Genomic DNA, 17,040 nt, shown 5'->3' with positions numbered 1-17,040 from the left:
AGTTTTACATGTTTGATCTGTATAATGATTGATCAATGAATCAGGTTGCCTTTGTAGAGTTGGGAGTATTTGTGCTCCAGTCTATACATAGTGTTTCTGGCCCTCGATGACTCATATTCACTTTCGCCAATCTACTGGTTCGATGGTTTGTGAAGGGAGGGAGTAAATCCTGATCTCAGGCTTCCCCCTCCCGCCCCCTCCCACTACACAGATCACTGCCTGCACAGAGCCAGTCTGCTTCTCTCTCTCTCTCTCAGTCACTCAGTGCTTCAGTCAGGAACTCAAGACAATCTGCAAGCTCGGTTTGAGTAGCAGGCAGTGTTAAACCCAACAGAACTCCTGTCCCCGGCTCGCCATCTCACTAACCATTTGGATCTGCTTCTCCCACACACGGTGGAAGGCACGCTGTTCTGGATCATCCTGCTAGGGCCAGTTTAAAGATCAGATCTCATTGAAAAGCCGCTCCTCTTCACACTTCTCGAGGACTGTAGATTCTTAGACCTTCAATCTTCACCATTGGATGGCGGATATGCTGGAAATATCCCAACAGGTAAAACAAAACAATGTAGACGCAGATTGATAAGGAAATTATGTTTGTTTAAGCTCAAAGGATGTAAATTTCTGTATTGACACCATGTTCCATTTGATTATAAACATAGGGCAGTCGTTACTGTATTTTAACACGGCATTTGCCTTTAAAAGATTATAGATGTCATTCCAATCCATGCCGGGCTCCCAAGCTGAGAGATGTTGCTTGGACCCACAAAGAGGCAGAACAATGTTGTAAACCGCCGGCGTGTTCACTGCTGCCGTTTTATAACTTTCAGAACGGAATTTATAAATACCTGAAGAGTGAACATTTGGATGAAGGCAATGGGGAAAAGGCAGATACCAGGATAGCTCTTTCAAAGAGCCGGCACAGACACGATGGGCCGAATGGCCTCCATCTGTGCTGTATTCGATGATTCTACCCAAATGATGGCCTGACTGTACCTGAAGAGTTGGCTATACTGCCGACAGTCCAAGAACCGTGGCGGCAAGTTTCATTCAGTCCATGCACTCGGCTCATTCACATTTAAGCTCGTTTTGTTTTTGCAGGACCTGTACGTTTGATTGTTAATTGTACTGGGAGACGAGTTCCGTTTTATTTGACAAATATTTCTCTGCCTGTATTTCCATCACAAGCGAATGACTTCAAATGTCACAAGGGGGAGAAGATTTTGTCCCAATTGGATTGATTTTTTGAAGTATCTGAAACCAAAGCCAGTGTAATCCTTTTAGAATTAAACAGCGAGGAAAAGGCAAACAAGGAAACGCTTTAGAAAGTTAGCTCTGTCCAAACTAATGCCCACGGACAGCTCTGTAGTGAGCGGGGATGGACCGCCATCAGCACATTAACAGGAGTCATTATGTTTCAAGCCACGATTCTGTAAAAATAGATAAAACCTTTGCCCTGTGCTTCCGGCGGCTCTGTGTTCAGCTATTCCAGGAGGCAAAGTGTTACATTTTCAGTTTAGGAAATTACAGCCTCTCAGTTAACTCACTGCAGGGACACCAGCTCCCGACTCTGGACAGGGCTTGTTTATTTACTTTGTTATCGATTGGAGCTAGTGGGAATGGCAGCCAGTGAGAACAAGTCATTGAGGTTCAGATTATCAGCCACTGTAGCTCAGTTTTGGGATTGGGATCAGGAGGGAATGCAGGTTGTTTTTCAGACTGGAGGATGGTAGACAGTGGTGTTCCCCAAGGGTCAGTGCTGGGACCACTCTTGGAATACAGAGTAGAATCTCAAAATTTGATGATGACACCAACTTGCAGGTGAGGCAAACAGTGAGGATGGTGCAAACTGCCTGAACATAGATAGACTAGCGGAATGGGCAGACAAGTGGCAGTTGGAAGTGTGAGACCATGCATTTTGGCAGAAGGGATGGGGTGAGGCAATATATACTTAATGGCACTGTTCTAAAGAATGTGCAGGAACAGAGGGACCTGGGGGTACATGTGCATAGATCTTTGAAGGTGGCAGGACATATTGAGAGAGTGGTTGGTGAAGCGTATGGGATCTTGGGCTTCATAAATAGAGGCATTGAGTACAAAAGCAGGGAAGTTATGCTGAACCTTTATAAAGCTCTGGTTCAGACCCAACTAGGATTGCATCCAGTTCTGGTCACCGCACTTCAGAAAAGATGTGAGGGTCCTTGAGAGGGTGCAGAGGAGATTTACCAGAATGGTTCCAGGGATGGGGGATTTTAGTTACAAGGTTAGGTTGGAAAAGTTGGGGTTGGTCTCCTTAGAACAAAGGAGATTGAGGAGAGATTTAATACAAATGTACAAGATTATGACAGGCTTAGATAAATTAGACAGGGAAAAAATGTTCCCATTAACTTATGGTACAAGGACTAGAGGACACAGATTGAAAGATTTGGATAAGAGATGCAGGGGGAATATGAGGAAGCACTTTTTTTATACAGTGGGTGGTAATAACTTGGAACTCACTGCCCATGAGGGTGATGGAAGCACAGTCAATCAATGACTTCAAGAGGAAGTTGGATGGCCACTTGAGAGAAATAGACTTGCAGGGCTACGGGGATCGAGCAGGGAGTGGGACTGACTAGATTGCTCCATGCAGGGCTATCATGGACTTGATGGGCTGAATGGCCTCCTCCTGTGCCATAAATTAGTCTATGATAGTTCAGTGTTGGGATTGGGTTCAGGAGGGAATTCAGGTCAGGGTTGGGACTGGGATCAGGAGGGAATGCAGCTCAGTGCTGGGATTGGGATCAGCAGGGAATGCAGGTCAGTGCTGGGAATATATTAAATGGGAATGCAGGTAAGTGCTGAGATTGGGATCAGCAGGGAATGCAGGTCAGTGTTGGGACTGGGATCAGGAGGGAATGTAGCTCAGTGCTGGGTTTGGGATCAGGAGGGAATGCAGGTCAGTGCTGGGATTGGGATTAGGAGGGAATGCAGGTCAGTGTTAGGATTGGGATATGCAGGGAATGCAGCTCAGTGTTGGGATTGGGATTAGGGGGGAATGCAGGTCAGTGTTGGGATTGGGATTAGGAGGGAATGCAGGTCAGTGTTGGGATTGGGATTTTTTATTTTTATTTTATTTACAGATACAGGACTGAAACAGGCCCTTCGGCCCACCGAGACTGTGCCGACCATCAACCACCCATTTATACTAATCCTATACTAATTCCATATTCCTACCACATCCCCATATGTCCCTATATTTCCCTAACACCTACCTATACTAGGGGCAATTTATAATGGCCAATTTACCTAACAACCTGCAAGTCTTTTGGCTGTGGGAGGAAACCGGAGTACCCGGAGGAAACCCACGCAGACACAGGGAGAACTTGCAAACTCCACACAGGCAGTACCCAGAATTGAACCCGGGTCCCTGGAGCTGTGAGGCTGCGGTGCTAACCACTGTGCCACTGTGCCGCAGGGAATGCAGCTCAGTGTTGGGATTGGGATTAGGAGGGAATGCAGCTCAGTGTTGGGATTGGGATTAGGAGGGAATGCAGGTCAGTTTTGGGATTGGGATTAGGAGGGAATGCAGCTCAGCATTGGGATTGATAGCTCAGTGTATCTCAAGTTCTTTCAATTTAGATCAGCTGAAGAAAGAATAAACTGGCATTTACTAACTGTCTTTCATGACCTCAGGACATCCCAAATTGATTTAAATCCAATTAAGTAAATTGAAAGTGTACTCATTGTTATTCAGTAGGGAAACGCAGCAGTCAGTTTGCACGCAGCAACATCCCATAACCAACAATGTGATAAAGGACCAGATAATCTGTTTTAATGATGTTGATTGAGGGATAAATATTGACCAAAACGTCACAGGGAACTCCCCAAGTCCTTTTTCAAATAGTGCCATGGAATCTTTTACCTCCATCTGAAAGGGCAGACAGTGCCTCAGTTTACTGTTCCATCCCAAAGAAGGCACCTCTGACAGTACCGTATTCCTTCAGTACTGCAATGAAGCGTCAGCCCGGATTTAGATCCAACTGATACAAACAAATAGGAACATAAGAATACAAGTAGTCCATTCATGCCCTACAAGATGACCTGCATGAATTGGCCATTCAGCCCTTCGAGCCTGTTCTGCCATTCATTTAGATCTTGTTGCTGATCTGTATCCATTTGCCCCATGGGTTCCATATCCCTTAATGCTCTTGTAACAAAAATCTATCAGTCTCAGTTTTGAAATGTTTAGTGACTCCACGACTGAAGAGCTTTTTTGGGGGGAGACAGTTTCAGATTTCCACTACGCTTTATGTGAGGAAATGCTTCCAGACATCATACTTGAATATCCTAGCTCTAATTTTAAGGTAGTACCCCCTTGTTTGAGACTGCACTACCAGAGGAAATAGTTTCTTTTCCTATCAAACCCTTTATTCATCGCAAACACCTGAATTAGATCACCCTTTAATCTTTTATACTTAAAGGAATACAAGCCATAAAATATGCAATAAAAACAGAAAATTTGGAAATACTCAGCAGGTCAGCTAGCATCGGTGGAGAGAGAAACAGAGTTAATAGGCTGAATTTTATCAACATCAAAGAAGTCCTGCTGCTCTGACCCAAAGCAGCAGCTAACCCTGTTCCGGTGGGCGGCAGGATCCTGGGGGCGGCATTTTACTGTTAACACTCTGCTGCTGGGACTGCTGTCCAATTGAGGATGGCAGCCTGTCTCCCAGAGTTGCCAGCTCAATCAGAGGGTCAGCAGCTCGGCAGCCTCGGCAGCACCACCACTAGTGGTGGCCACTGCTGAGGTTGCAGGTGGAGAAAGAAGGTGCCGCCATGGCGATTCCCACCCCCTTTAAAGAGCCGGGGCCAGGCAGACAGACCCCGGTGACTGGTGGCGGTGGGAGATGGGGGAGATGTGGGGGTGGGGAGGGGGTGTCACCTATAAGCACTGTAGCCACAGGGCGGCCATTGCCATTGGGGGGCTCCTCCGTGGGCCATGGAGCACCCATTAAAGGAGGGCCTCCGTCCCCCTTGGGAACCCGCTGGGAGGCCATCAGGGTATACTTGGCAGTGTCCCTATATGGTGGCAGCCCAACCCATGCTAGTGAAATGCTGGCAAGGGTGGGAGGTGGCCCTTAATTGGGCACTTAAATGGCTCAATTGGCCACCCTGTGGGCAGACACGCCACTGAGGTTCCAGCTGCTGGTAATAGGCCATGATGGCGGGAAGATGTCAGGCTCCCGCCATATTACCAGCACTCCCGCCTACCAGTCCATCTGCAAAGGGCTGGGAAAATTCAGCTCAACATTTCAGGTTGATGACCTTTCATCAAACCTGGGCTTGCATAGACCAATACAAGCTGTCCTCATAATTTAAATCTTTTAGCCCCAGTAAACCGGTAAAAGGCAGACAATTTAACCTCGTTTCTGAAAGTTGCCATCTCTGACAGTGAAATATTGCATTAGCACTCCATTGATGTGGCAGCTTAGATTATCTACTCACCTCTCTAGAATGGGCTTGAACCCACAACCTTTTGGCTCAGGTGAGAATGCTCCCAAGTGAGCCATGGCTGATGCCAAGTGTTGAGCAATTGATGATTCCAGGAACATGACACAGCTAGTGAGAACGGGGCATAAATATGAATGCTGGCTGGTGTCGATATTATGGGAAATCTTTGTGCAGTGGGCACAGGCACATTGGGAATTTTGTTAAAAGTGCTGAACTCAATTTGCTTAGGATGCAAGTCAGCAGAGAAAGGATAATTTCATCTCGTCACTTTGGGTTTGATTTGATAAAGGACCCAGCGGCGAAAGTACCTGAGTTTTTTTCCAAGTGTAAGGTCCACTCATGAATTTTACATCACCTCCTGGTGCATGAGAAAATGATTAGACATTCATCTCTGTAATGCTTTTTTAAAATGAAAAATGAAATGATGGGGTGAAAAGAAAGGTTTGATAAATGAAAAGCTTTTTTGATACTGATATCTGAAGCTTTAATGTTCTTATCTTCTATTTATCACATTTGGATAGGACTGCATGTGTAGCACTGAACATCTCACACTGGCTGTACTGTCATTGTTCCCTCTAGTTACAATGGATCATTTTAACGTTGGGTGTTGGTTTAAAACTGGTGATATCAGTTCAACCCCCTCTTCCCATTTTCATCAAAAATTTGCTTTATATTGATTTCTTTAGGTGTTTAATACATTGCTGCCATTCTTTCTACTTATCTGATACTCGGAATGAAAATTAGGAGTCATTTTCATTTGGGGAATCTCTTGCTTACCTTTAATGGTGTCTGAATGGTCCATTCAGTTACCATTGGGTGGAGCAATATTAAAAGCAGACTGCCTGTTAAAAATGGGAAATATTTTATATTGTTTTTGTTTCCTTTCCATGGACACCAGCAGCCTTCTGATAACTGATAACCCAAATGCCTATCCTTAGACAGTGAGTTTTGACAGGCTATTGTAGCATAGTAAGCATCACAACCAAGTCCAATTCTATTCCATAATAAAACTATAAAAGCAAAATACTGCAGATACTGGAAATCTGAAATAAAAACAGAAAGTGCTGGAAATACTCAGCAGGTCAGGCAGCATCTGGGGAGAGAGAAGCAGAGTTAGCGTTTCAGGTCTGTGACCTTTCAACTATTCCATTTCAGATCCACATGTGTGCACTTCTCAGAAGAGTCATTGGGCATCAATCAGGAGCAGAATCCCTGATTAATTTCCCCTCCTTAACACTGAGGCCAATGGTAGTATTTTAATATTATTGGCTTGTAAAAAAAGAATTTGCATTTATATAGTGCCTTTCACAAACGTAGGCTGTCCCAAAATGCTTTATAGCCAATTAAGTACTTTTGAAGTGGAGTCACTGGTGTAATATAGGAAAACAGCAGTCAATTTGCACACATCAAGCTCCCACAAGCAGCAATGTGATAATGACCAGATAATCTGTTTCAGTGATGTTGGCTGAGAAATGTATGCTGGTCAGGACACTAGTGAGATCTCCCCTGCACTTTTTTGAAGTAGTGCCATGGATCTTTTACGTCCATCTGAGAGGGTAAGATGGGGCCCTGGTTTAAAGTCTCAACTAAAAGTTGCCCTACTGTGTTTAATAACTTCCGAACTTGGCGCTGAGAAATCCTCACATATAAGGCTGGATTTTGTGGAGGAGACGGAGCTCCCGGTGTCAGGTCGAAACGGTGGAGGGAACCTCGCCTCGGCCTTCTCGTGCCCTCCATCCCCCCACCCTGAAGTGATCTTCCAGTGTTTTGAAGGTTAAGTTTCTGGCTCTGGGATCTCCATCCCTTTATAGACCTCGCCTCGGGAGCCACATAAAATCCAGCCCATAGAGTCTGTCCAATTTGGAATGAACACTATGTCCACATAGGGACAAACTCCATTTACAAATATCCAAACAGCATAATGGCAGGCTGTCAATGGCTAAGGTATAAGGAACCTCCAGGAATGCACAGAGGTACTGCTGGAGCTGAAGCAGCTGAGGCCACACAACTAACCTGCACAGAGTGCCAGTAAATTTCCTACTGCTTGTCCTATAGGTCTGTTAGGAACTTAAGTGTCAGCCATGGCTCAGTTGGTAGCATTGTTTCCTCTGAGTCAGAAGATTGTGGGTTCCTGTTCCACTCCAGGGATTTGAACACAAAATCCACCAGAAGTATTGAGGGAGTGCTGCACTGTAGGAGGTGCCATCTTTTGGATGAGATGTTAAACCAAGGTCCAGTCTGCCCTCTCAGGTGGATGTAAAAGATCCCATGTTCTATTTTGAAGAAGATCAGGGAAGTTTTCCCTGGTGTCCTGACTGTTATTTACTTCTCAACCAACATCACCAAAACAAGTTATCTGGTGATTGCCTTATTGCTGGGTGTAATTGGCTGCTGTGTTTCCTATGTTAAAACACTCGCTACATTTCTAAAAGTACTTCATTGGCTGTAATGCTTTGGGATATCCTGAGGTCATGGAAGGAGCTATATAAACACAAGTTCTCTCTGTTGGTTTGAAGGTTTATGTGGCATAAAGTGGGAAGATTGCAGCCAATCTTGACAAGCCTACCCCATCAGGCAGCGCCAAGGAAGAAAAGTCAAATATAGTGCCATCAAAATGATGAGACATGAAGGCAATTCTAAATTAATTGTCCCTGTTACTTTCCTTCACTATGGTGAAGGCTTCAAATGTCAGAGGACAGAATTAAAAGTGAGAATTAGGAGCAAGAAGGGAAGTGAGGCACAACATTTTCAGCCCCAAGGAAATAGATGATCTCCAGGTCCTGTCTCTCTCTCGCCCCCTGAGTGACAAAATTGTCTGTTCTAACCAGGTAGGCACCATACAGACATTTGCAGTTTCGATTCAAGAGAGCTGAGATATTTTCAAGTCTAATCTAACTGGTCGCATGAGCCACTTAACCATATGGCAATGTGAAGCATTGTTGTATGTGCTTATTGCCTGACTTTCCAGAAATGAACTGTTGACAGTTAATCTAGAATTACAGAATGATATAGCACAGAGGGAGGCCCTTTGACCTATTGGGCCTGTGCTAGCTCTTTGAAAGTGTTATCCAATAGTCCATCTCCCACCCTTTTAGGCAGTACACTCCAGATCATGATAACTCGCTGTATAAAAATAGATGCCGCTCATCTCCCTTCTGGTCCTTTTGCAAATTACCTTAAATCTCTGTCCTGTGGTTGCTGACCCACCCACCAGTGAAACAGTCTCCCATTATCCTTCCCTGCTCTAAGAATAACCATCCCCACTTCTCTCGTTTCTCCATATAACTGAAGTCCCTCATCCCTGGTATCACTCTGCTAAATCTCTTCTGCACCCTCGCCAAGAGGTGAGGTTAAAATCATTCCCTTGCTGTGTTATAGACATGACAGCAATGCACAGCAAATTTGCATTTCTACAGCACATAAAGAAAAGCAGGAAGTTGAGCAAGATGGGGGTGAGGCTGAAGTCAGCAGGTAGGATCTGAGAAGACAAAGTTCAGGCAATCAGCCTGCTTTTGCTTCCTTACTTTTGAAGTGGTTCTAAAACCATTGAATCTGGTTCATTCGGTGATAAGCAGTGACCCATTGTTTTAGACAGGCCCATCTATAATCATATAGACTCGCTACATTTATTGAATTATTCATAAAGTTATTTCCTGATTAAAACAATACTATGAGTAGAAAAACAAGCTAATGATCAGATTTCGTTATTGCTGCCTTCAGAGATTTGTGGTAATGACTGCCAATTTATTGAAAATTAAATCACTGTCAGAATCATTAATTCCTCAGTGGGAATCATTACCTATCATCAGCATGGAATATATTGGTGTGATCTCTAGATCAACACCATAGGTTTGGCATGTGTGGTTTGAGCTTCTCATCAATGTTAAACCCATTCAATGTAAACTGGGTGCAAAGGCGTGACCCGAGGCAAAGTGAAAGTTGAGTGAGACACCCTCATCCTCTTCCAGGGAGTCTCAATCCACTTCACTCTAGTGGCAGGTCTAGTCCATGTTCATACTTCATTTACACTCGTGCTATTTTGATCCATGGTATCTTTTACATCCACCTGAGAGAGCAGACGGGGCATCAGTTTAACATCTCATCTGAAAGATGGCACCTCGGCAGTACAGAGTTCCCTCAGTACTGTTCTGGAGTGTTAGCCTAGATTTTGTGCTCAAGACTCTGGCATGGAGTCTTAACCCACAAGGTACAGACTCAGAGGTGAGAGTGCTTTCCACTGGTTCATGGCTGGCGAGATTGCCAACATCATCCCATTGCACCCACTCTCATAAAGTGGATAAGTACAGAAGTCCAGAGAGGAGCTTCATAAACTGTAAGAATGAAAACAATGCAATTTGAGGTACAGATAAGAATAGAGACTTAGCTGGCAGAATAGAAAGCACAGAGACCTCTGCTCCCTGCACAGTTAGTTTAATTGCATGTGTTTCACAATCAATCACTTGGTGGGAGTTTTATTTCTAAATCACCTCCATGCTCCAAATGGTCTCTATTTGCGAGAATCACATGTCACAAGTCACCTCTCATTTCCTAGGGATTAGATCACCAGAAACTTACACTATCTTACACCATTAAAACAAGAGACATTGCATATTTTGAACACCAGGGAGACGTGACATAGATTTATGAAGCTTTGTCGTGCTACCTTGCACCCTGAATCAACATCCTGTATGGATTGAATTAAACAATCATCAAGTTAACAATTAACAAATGGAAAATCATTGCATAGGCCATTCAGCCAGTCAAACCTGTTCCGCCATTCAATTAAACCATGGCTGATCCATAGCATAACTCCAGCTACTCGCCTTGGTTCTGTAACCGTTAATGCTCTTCCTGAACAAAAATCTATCAATCTAAGTTTTTAAATCTTCAGCCTCAACAACTTTTAGGGGAGAGAGTTTTAGATTCCAATAGCCTTTGTGTGAATAAGTGCTTCCTGGCATCACCCTCCATGGCTTTGTTCTAATTTTAAGGTTATACCCCCTTGTCCTGGACTCCCCGGCCAGAGGAAATAGTCTTTCTCTATCTACCCTATCAAACCTTCAACATTTTCTTCAATTCTTTTCCTAGGGGCACAATGGACATGAGTACAGTTTTGTAGAGAGCGAGACCTTGAGGACTACACTGCAAGAGATGGAGCCCCTAAAAATATCCACTGTCCCTGTTTGGGAACAAAGCACAGAGAAGATCAATGTATCATCATTTAGTAATGAATCCAGTAATTGGACCCATGGGGACCCATTTATGTCTAGTGTAAGCACCATTGTACTTCCTGTGATTTATTTCATTGTCTGTGCAATAGGACTCAGCGGGAATACTCTGGTCATCTATGTTGTTGTGCGCTATGCCAAGATGAAGACAGTGACCAATATTTATATCCTGAACCTAGCTGTGGCAGATGAACTCTTTATGCTGGGACTGCCATTTATTGCTGCCCAAAATGCCTTGAGCTATTGGCCGTTTGGATCCTTTATGTGCAGACTGGTTTTGACGGTTGATGGCATCAATCAGTTCACCAGCATCTTCTGCCTGACTGTAATGAGCATTGATCGCTACCTTGCAGTTGTACACCCCATCAGATCCACCAAATGGCGCAGACCTCAGATCGCCAAGATGATCAGTGCCTCGGTATGGACATCATCCATTGTGGTTGTTCTTCCGCTTATCATATATTCTGATGTCCAAGTCGACATGAACACTTGTAACGTCATCTGGCCAGAGCCCAAGTCAGTTTGGTCTGCAGCCTTTATCATATACACAGCAGTGCTGGGCTTCTTTGGCCCACTGTTAATAATATGTCTCTGTTACTTACTGATTATAATCAAAGTCAAGTCATCTGGTTTACGCGTTGGATCAACCAAACGACGAAAGTCTGAGAGAAAGGTTACCAGAATGGTGATCGTCATTGTAGTTGTATTCGTGATTTGCTGGTTCCCATTTTACATCCTAAATATTATTAATTTAATTTCCACTTTGCCGGAGGAACCTGTTTCTGTAGGAATATATTTCTTTATGGTGGTCCTTTCCTATGCCAACAGTTGCGCCAACCCCATACTCTATGGGTTCCTTTCAGACAACTTCAAAAAAAGTTTCCAGAAAGTTCTGTGCTCATGCAACTCCAATGGCGTTGAGGATGCAACTGAACAGAGGCAAGAAAAGAGTCGATTTCCAGATACATGCATGACACAGAGATTGGCCGAACCCAATGGCTGCATGCAAACTAGTCAGGTTTAAGGAAGGTGCCTCAGTCACAAATAGTGGCACTCCCGAGATCTGACAAATCTCTCTCCAATACTTGATATTTGACCAAGTGCTTGTTGAGAGTATTCTGAAATGTTTGAAAGGTCCAAAGCTTGTTTTGGGCTAAGATGTGTGTATGTGTGTACAGTTATTCTTTGGTAAAGTAGGAAGGCATGAACTTTGAGAGTCTGCAGAACTCCTTTAAATGTACATATGGGAGGAGTTGCACTTTCCACTTAAAATAAGTGGTCTCCATTTCATTTCAAGTGGCACAAGTGTGATGAATCAAATCAGCCCAACTGGGTTACTTGACTGTTTTCAAAAACATTTGGATGATACAGCTTATGGTAAGAGATCATTGGCTTCACACTGAGATCTCTGTGTGAGGGCAATCGATGTCTTGAAGCAAAATCACAGTTAAGCTGGACAGTGTATATTTTCCATTCGCACTACACTTCACGATCAATCAGTAGTGCAGAAACTGAATGGTGCAATGAGCTAAAGCTGTCCTTTTACCTTCAATATGTGTGTTCAACTCCGGCTCAGATAAGTGGGGAGCGTTGTCCCTCTGAGAACTCCTCATGCTTGGGCACTCTTAATACAGAGGCATGGGACTGGAGCTCAAAACTGCTCTGAATTCCATGTGGAGAATCCTAGCATGGGAAATGAAGAAGGGGGAAAATACTTCGATGCGATAGATGGGACTCTTTTGAAGGAAGGGGACAGGGTACATTATTGGGTAGAGTGGATGAAGATTTATTTCCTGTTCATCCTATGCTACGTGCAAATTGGAAGTTCCTGATACTGACACCAGCTGCCTGAAGTGGAAACGCACCTCAGTACTCTGACAAACAGAAAATGAACACTCAGAATGCACAAAATTTTACCAATGTTAACTTCTGGTATTTAGACAGTTCGCTGGGTATTTATTACCATATTTGTTTGGCAAAGATAGAAACAATATGAAGGTGAATAAAGGGACAGTAGGACTGTTTTGGTATCCAATCCGGAAGAAATAATACCCAGCTCCTGTTGTGAGCCAAACATGTGTTCCTCCAGTAGAGGATAAACAATTTGTAGGTCATTTTCTTGGATGGGAGGGCACAATATCTACCAACATTTGAAAATCTCCAGTCTGCAGTTTCCAGGCTGATAGATTTTGTGGGTTTTTTCTTAAATGGTTTTTAAGAAATGTTTTCACTGAGGCTGAAAATAACACAGCTCTTCTGTAAAGACTGACAATGTTGGTAGTTCTGTAAAAGGTTCAGTATTTTAAATTTAGCTAAGACAAAAAATGGATATGACTGTTGCCAACTGTTGTGCTGCTGTGTGCATGTGTCTACCTCCCTATATTAACAGGGACTCAGCATACTCTTCGTATATACATCAGGGTAGCAAGGAGCTATGGCAAATAAAGTACTTGTCTCTATCATCTGGTTATCCATAACCAGTTGCTACCCTGAAATATAATGGCCCAGAATTTGCGACCAAAATAACTGAGTTTAATGATACTTACCATTATTAATGTGCAAAATCATCCAGCAACTTGTGGCAAGGAAGAGATTCCCTATAAATTGCGAATCACACAGTTCGCTGGACAATTTGCACCGCTCCGCCATTATCCTCGCGAAAATTACAGATCATCCTTAACCTCCCCATGAGTTTCATGAAGTTGCTGCACTTCTGCATTAAACTCACCATGGAAAGATAGGGTTGGTAAATAAGGACTCTTTTAATGAGGACATTTATGTTCTTGCAATGCTATTCAACCTCTCTGACCCAGAAAGGAAGCAATTTAAATGGTGGAGTCTCATTCCTACAGGTAGTAAATTGTTGTTCGAGATTTTAAAAGTTTTCAAATGAAAATGTAAGACCAAAATTGTTACTTTTCTTTTCTGTCTCTTTTTTTTCTCTCTCTCTCTTAATCCACTCTTACCTTCCCTCTCTTTATTTCTCTCTCTGGACCTGATCCGACCCTAATTCACCCTATTTCCTTTACTGTCATTCCTCAGTTTCTTTCTTTCTTTATCCCTAAATCCTATTGATTAAGGAGATAGACTATGGGTTCCACCATTCACTAAAGTCCTAGATGCCTTGTTATCAGCTTGCACTTCCAGAAACTTGCAGGGCAAATGTTTTGAGCTGAAGGATGAGGGAAAAGGTCGAACTAATGGGGCACATTGCAAGTTGCCCCAATCCAGCAAAATTTGGGCCACTTACTTATGCTAGGTGATTTGCTATCCTTTGGTTGGTGAGGGAGAGGTTGACTTGGTTTTTATTGGAATTTGTTTTGTAAAATTTTCTGTAGTGTTCTGGAGGTGAAATCAAGAGGATGCAGGATAGAGAGGTTTAGTGTTGTAGCTGCTTCTACTCTATGGTTCAGACAGGCTGTAAGTTCCAAGTTACCCCCACCAAACGCACTTTTTTGTGATGTGAAACTGCACAAAATTATATAAAAAGCGAGCACAGGCAAAGAAGGGGAAAGACATCAGAAGATGGAAAGAGAATTGCGAATTAAAGTAGGACTAAAAAGCAAGCCAAAAGGCAAGACAGGAAAAATCTTGAAACCGACCAAAAGGAGGTGTGTGACAGGATTGTAAATTAGTTGTTAGCCAGCTGGGCAATGCGAGATAGGAGGGCTGACACACACTGAACATTGATGAATAGCAGTAACGGAATACAAATATTGCAAATCGCCAAGCGTGAGCACATCGTGCAATATGTTATGGTCTATGTTCATGTCTTCAGGTTCATTATGCGTGCATGGCAGCCAATTGCTAATATGTTTGCAGAAGAGAAAATGCAGCATCCATCAAAACTGTTCCACACTAGTTTAGAAAATAAACCAGAAACTGAATGTCCTTACTTAGCAAAAACATCACTCTATGAAATAGATTATGCTAAAACTGTAATAATTGCTTTTTACTTCACTGATCAGAAACAAACGTAGTGTAAAATGTGTCATCACTTTTTCTTCGTGGGCCTATATTGTAGTAAATGTGTCATTTTTTTCCTTCGTAGCAATTGTGGATCCTTTGACGAAATGTCTGTAAGATGGTCAGTTTATGTTTACTGGTGTAAGTGTTTGCCCAATTTTTCCAATGTTTCCAAGCCTCTCATCAAGGGACAATCATGGTTGAAGGTGCATCCTTTTGTTATGCACTTAGCTTTGACGTAAAGAAACTGTGAAGAATTTGTGTGTCTGGTACCCTCCAATGGCCTTATGGGTAAATGCACCACTTGGAGTGGGATCGCACAACAGATACCAGTGGGGTCCCTGGTTTGTGTTGTCAACTCTGGCTGGATGTATTCCAGGAGGTTTCAACACATGACCGTTCACCTCCACCAACCTGCCCGTCCCAACTCTCCTGCCATTGGTCATCCAAAAGGTAAATTCTTGCCAATTGAAAAGAGAACAGACTCTTCATTACCTGATTACATGGTTCTTGACTGTAAGTCAAATAGCCTTTATTCTTTTTTAATGCCCCTGTGAGTTTTCTCCCCAGGATGCTCACAGTAGAGTCCTGGAGATTAGTCTAGAGGCTCTATGAAAATCCTATAGGGTTGGCAACATTATCCCGAGTTCAATTAACCCCTGACCTCAGCAGGATGACACTTGGAAGACTACTTTGTCCTACTGATGCTTGGGGTATTGGCGGCGGGGTGGGGGGGGGGTGGTTTGCAGGGGGGGGTGAATTTCCTCAGGGATTCACCTGACAGAAACCCTGGGAAAAATGCATCACTGCCTCTTGACTCTATATTCCTAGGGATTTCATGGCTCTTCTATCATAAGTTATGATGGATGAGAGAAAAGATCCCTGTATAAAATAACCCCCTTCATGGTCTGGCCTCACACATTAAGGCTAACCACTTGGCTAAGATACTGGGCAGGCACCTGGGACCATGGCACGATCCTCCAGCAAGATCCAAACCTTCAAGTGAGGACGGTACAAAATAAATGATACTGAGCCTGAAATCTCTCACCTTGCAACACATTGATCCCATCTTAAAGTATTTAATGCTTGTGGTGCTTAAGGAACAGGACAAAGTGCCATAATATTTTGGGGATAGAATTCTGGATATTTCCGAACACCAATCCTTTTAGTATCACTATATGTGTCATGCAATTAAATCCGCCAACATTGCATGTTTAAAATGTGATACAATCAGTGGGGTGACATCACTGAATGATAGATGACATGTGAATGTAAGGGATTGATTGGGGGATGGTGCTTTGAGTTAGGTCACTGACCTTTCCCAGAGTGAGGGGATGCAAGTCTTTTCTAGCAGCTACATAGGTCCTGAATTGAATTGAGTTTTACTTTCACAGCCCAGATCACAAGGAAATAGAATGACTTGCATTTATATAACACCTTTCATGACCTCTGGACATCCCACAGCAGTTTATAGCCAATGAAGAACTATTGAAGTGTAGCCACTGTTGTCATGTAGAAGAAGCAGAAGCTGATGGCTCAACTGGCATGTGCAGAGAAGTCATAGGGATGGCTGGAATGCCAAACAAGCAAAGGGACAATCAAAGATGAGAAAAAATCATTTGGTCCATTAGATTTGTCAGTCTAAGGCCCCTGTCTGCATCAGCCTGATAGCCAGCTTTATTTTGATCTCCATTTATGTCCATGCCTGGCTGATTATTGCAACATTAGCTATCCTCATGTGGAAGAAAAGACGGGCTGAATTTTATAAGCCCGCCACCAAAATCAGTGGCGGACACCAAGATACAGCAGCTCATTGGAACAGCCGGGGTGGGTCCGCCCCCCCCACAACCCGATTACGTGGAAGAGGCGGGCTGTCTATCCCCAGCAATGGGGTCAGCTGCCCGCGTACATGTGCTGACGCCATTTTAAAGGGCTGTCAGCCCTACCTGGAAATTTAAATATTTAAAGGGAAATTGAATTTAAATAAATAAAAACATCTCTTTTGCTCTTCTTCCACCCCCACTATCAACTAAATTAAATATTTGCTCTTCCTGCGCCCCCCACCCCCCAAAACACTTACCTTTACCATCTGACCTTCCCCCACCACAAACTTTCAACAACCCTTCCCACCATTCCCTATACCCATGACGCTAGTTTGACCAGATTTACCTCCCTCTTGTACTGATAAACTTGGCTCCCTCCTTTCCCCACAAATGTACCACCTCGTTTCCCCGGATGATGACGATTGCAACGGGACTTCAGGAGGAGACGTGAGATTCATCAATGCGATAATTTTAATTTATTTAAATATTTAAATTGTGGTCCCGCTGCCGAGCGGCGGAGGGCAGGGGGAGCG

At 43.5% G+C, this 17,040-nt stretch overlaps 1 protein-coding gene across 1 annotated transcript; it reads left to right on the top strand.

Moving 5' to 3' along the window:
• Positions 1-229: 229 nt before the first annotated feature.
• On the top strand, positions 230-15,358 carry LOC137383283 (somatostatin receptor type 5-like). The gene is made up of 2 exons (XM_068055855.1): positions 230-550; positions 10,579-15,358. The coding sequence occupies exons 1-2, from the start codon at positions 521-523 to the stop codon at positions 11,740-11,742; spliced, it is 1,194 nt and encodes a 397-aa protein (XP_067911956.1). The 5' UTR covers positions 230-520; the 3' UTR covers positions 11,743-15,358.
• Positions 15,359-17,040: the final 1,682 nt, after the last annotated feature.

This window comes from Heterodontus francisci, chromosome 24 (genome assembly GCF_036365525.1).
Source record: "Heterodontus francisci isolate sHetFra1 chromosome 24, sHetFra1.hap1, whole genome shotgun sequence".
Taxonomy (NCBI): domain Eukaryota; kingdom Metazoa; phylum Chordata; class Chondrichthyes; order Heterodontiformes; family Heterodontidae; genus Heterodontus; species Heterodontus francisci.
The sequence above is the reverse complement of the archived record's forward strand: the minus strand, read 5'-3'. Positions and strand labels throughout refer to the sequence as shown.

What these genes read in the sequence shown, in the direction of transcription:
- LOC137383283 (XM_068055855.1), top strand. Translation starts at nt 521, where the DNA reads ATGGCGGATATGCTGGAAATATCCCAACAG. An exon ending in TGCTGGAAATATCCCAACAG is followed by an intron (nt 551 to 10,578) that starts GTAAAACAAAAC and finishes TTCTTTTCCTAG; the next exon opens with GGGCACAATGGACATGAGTA.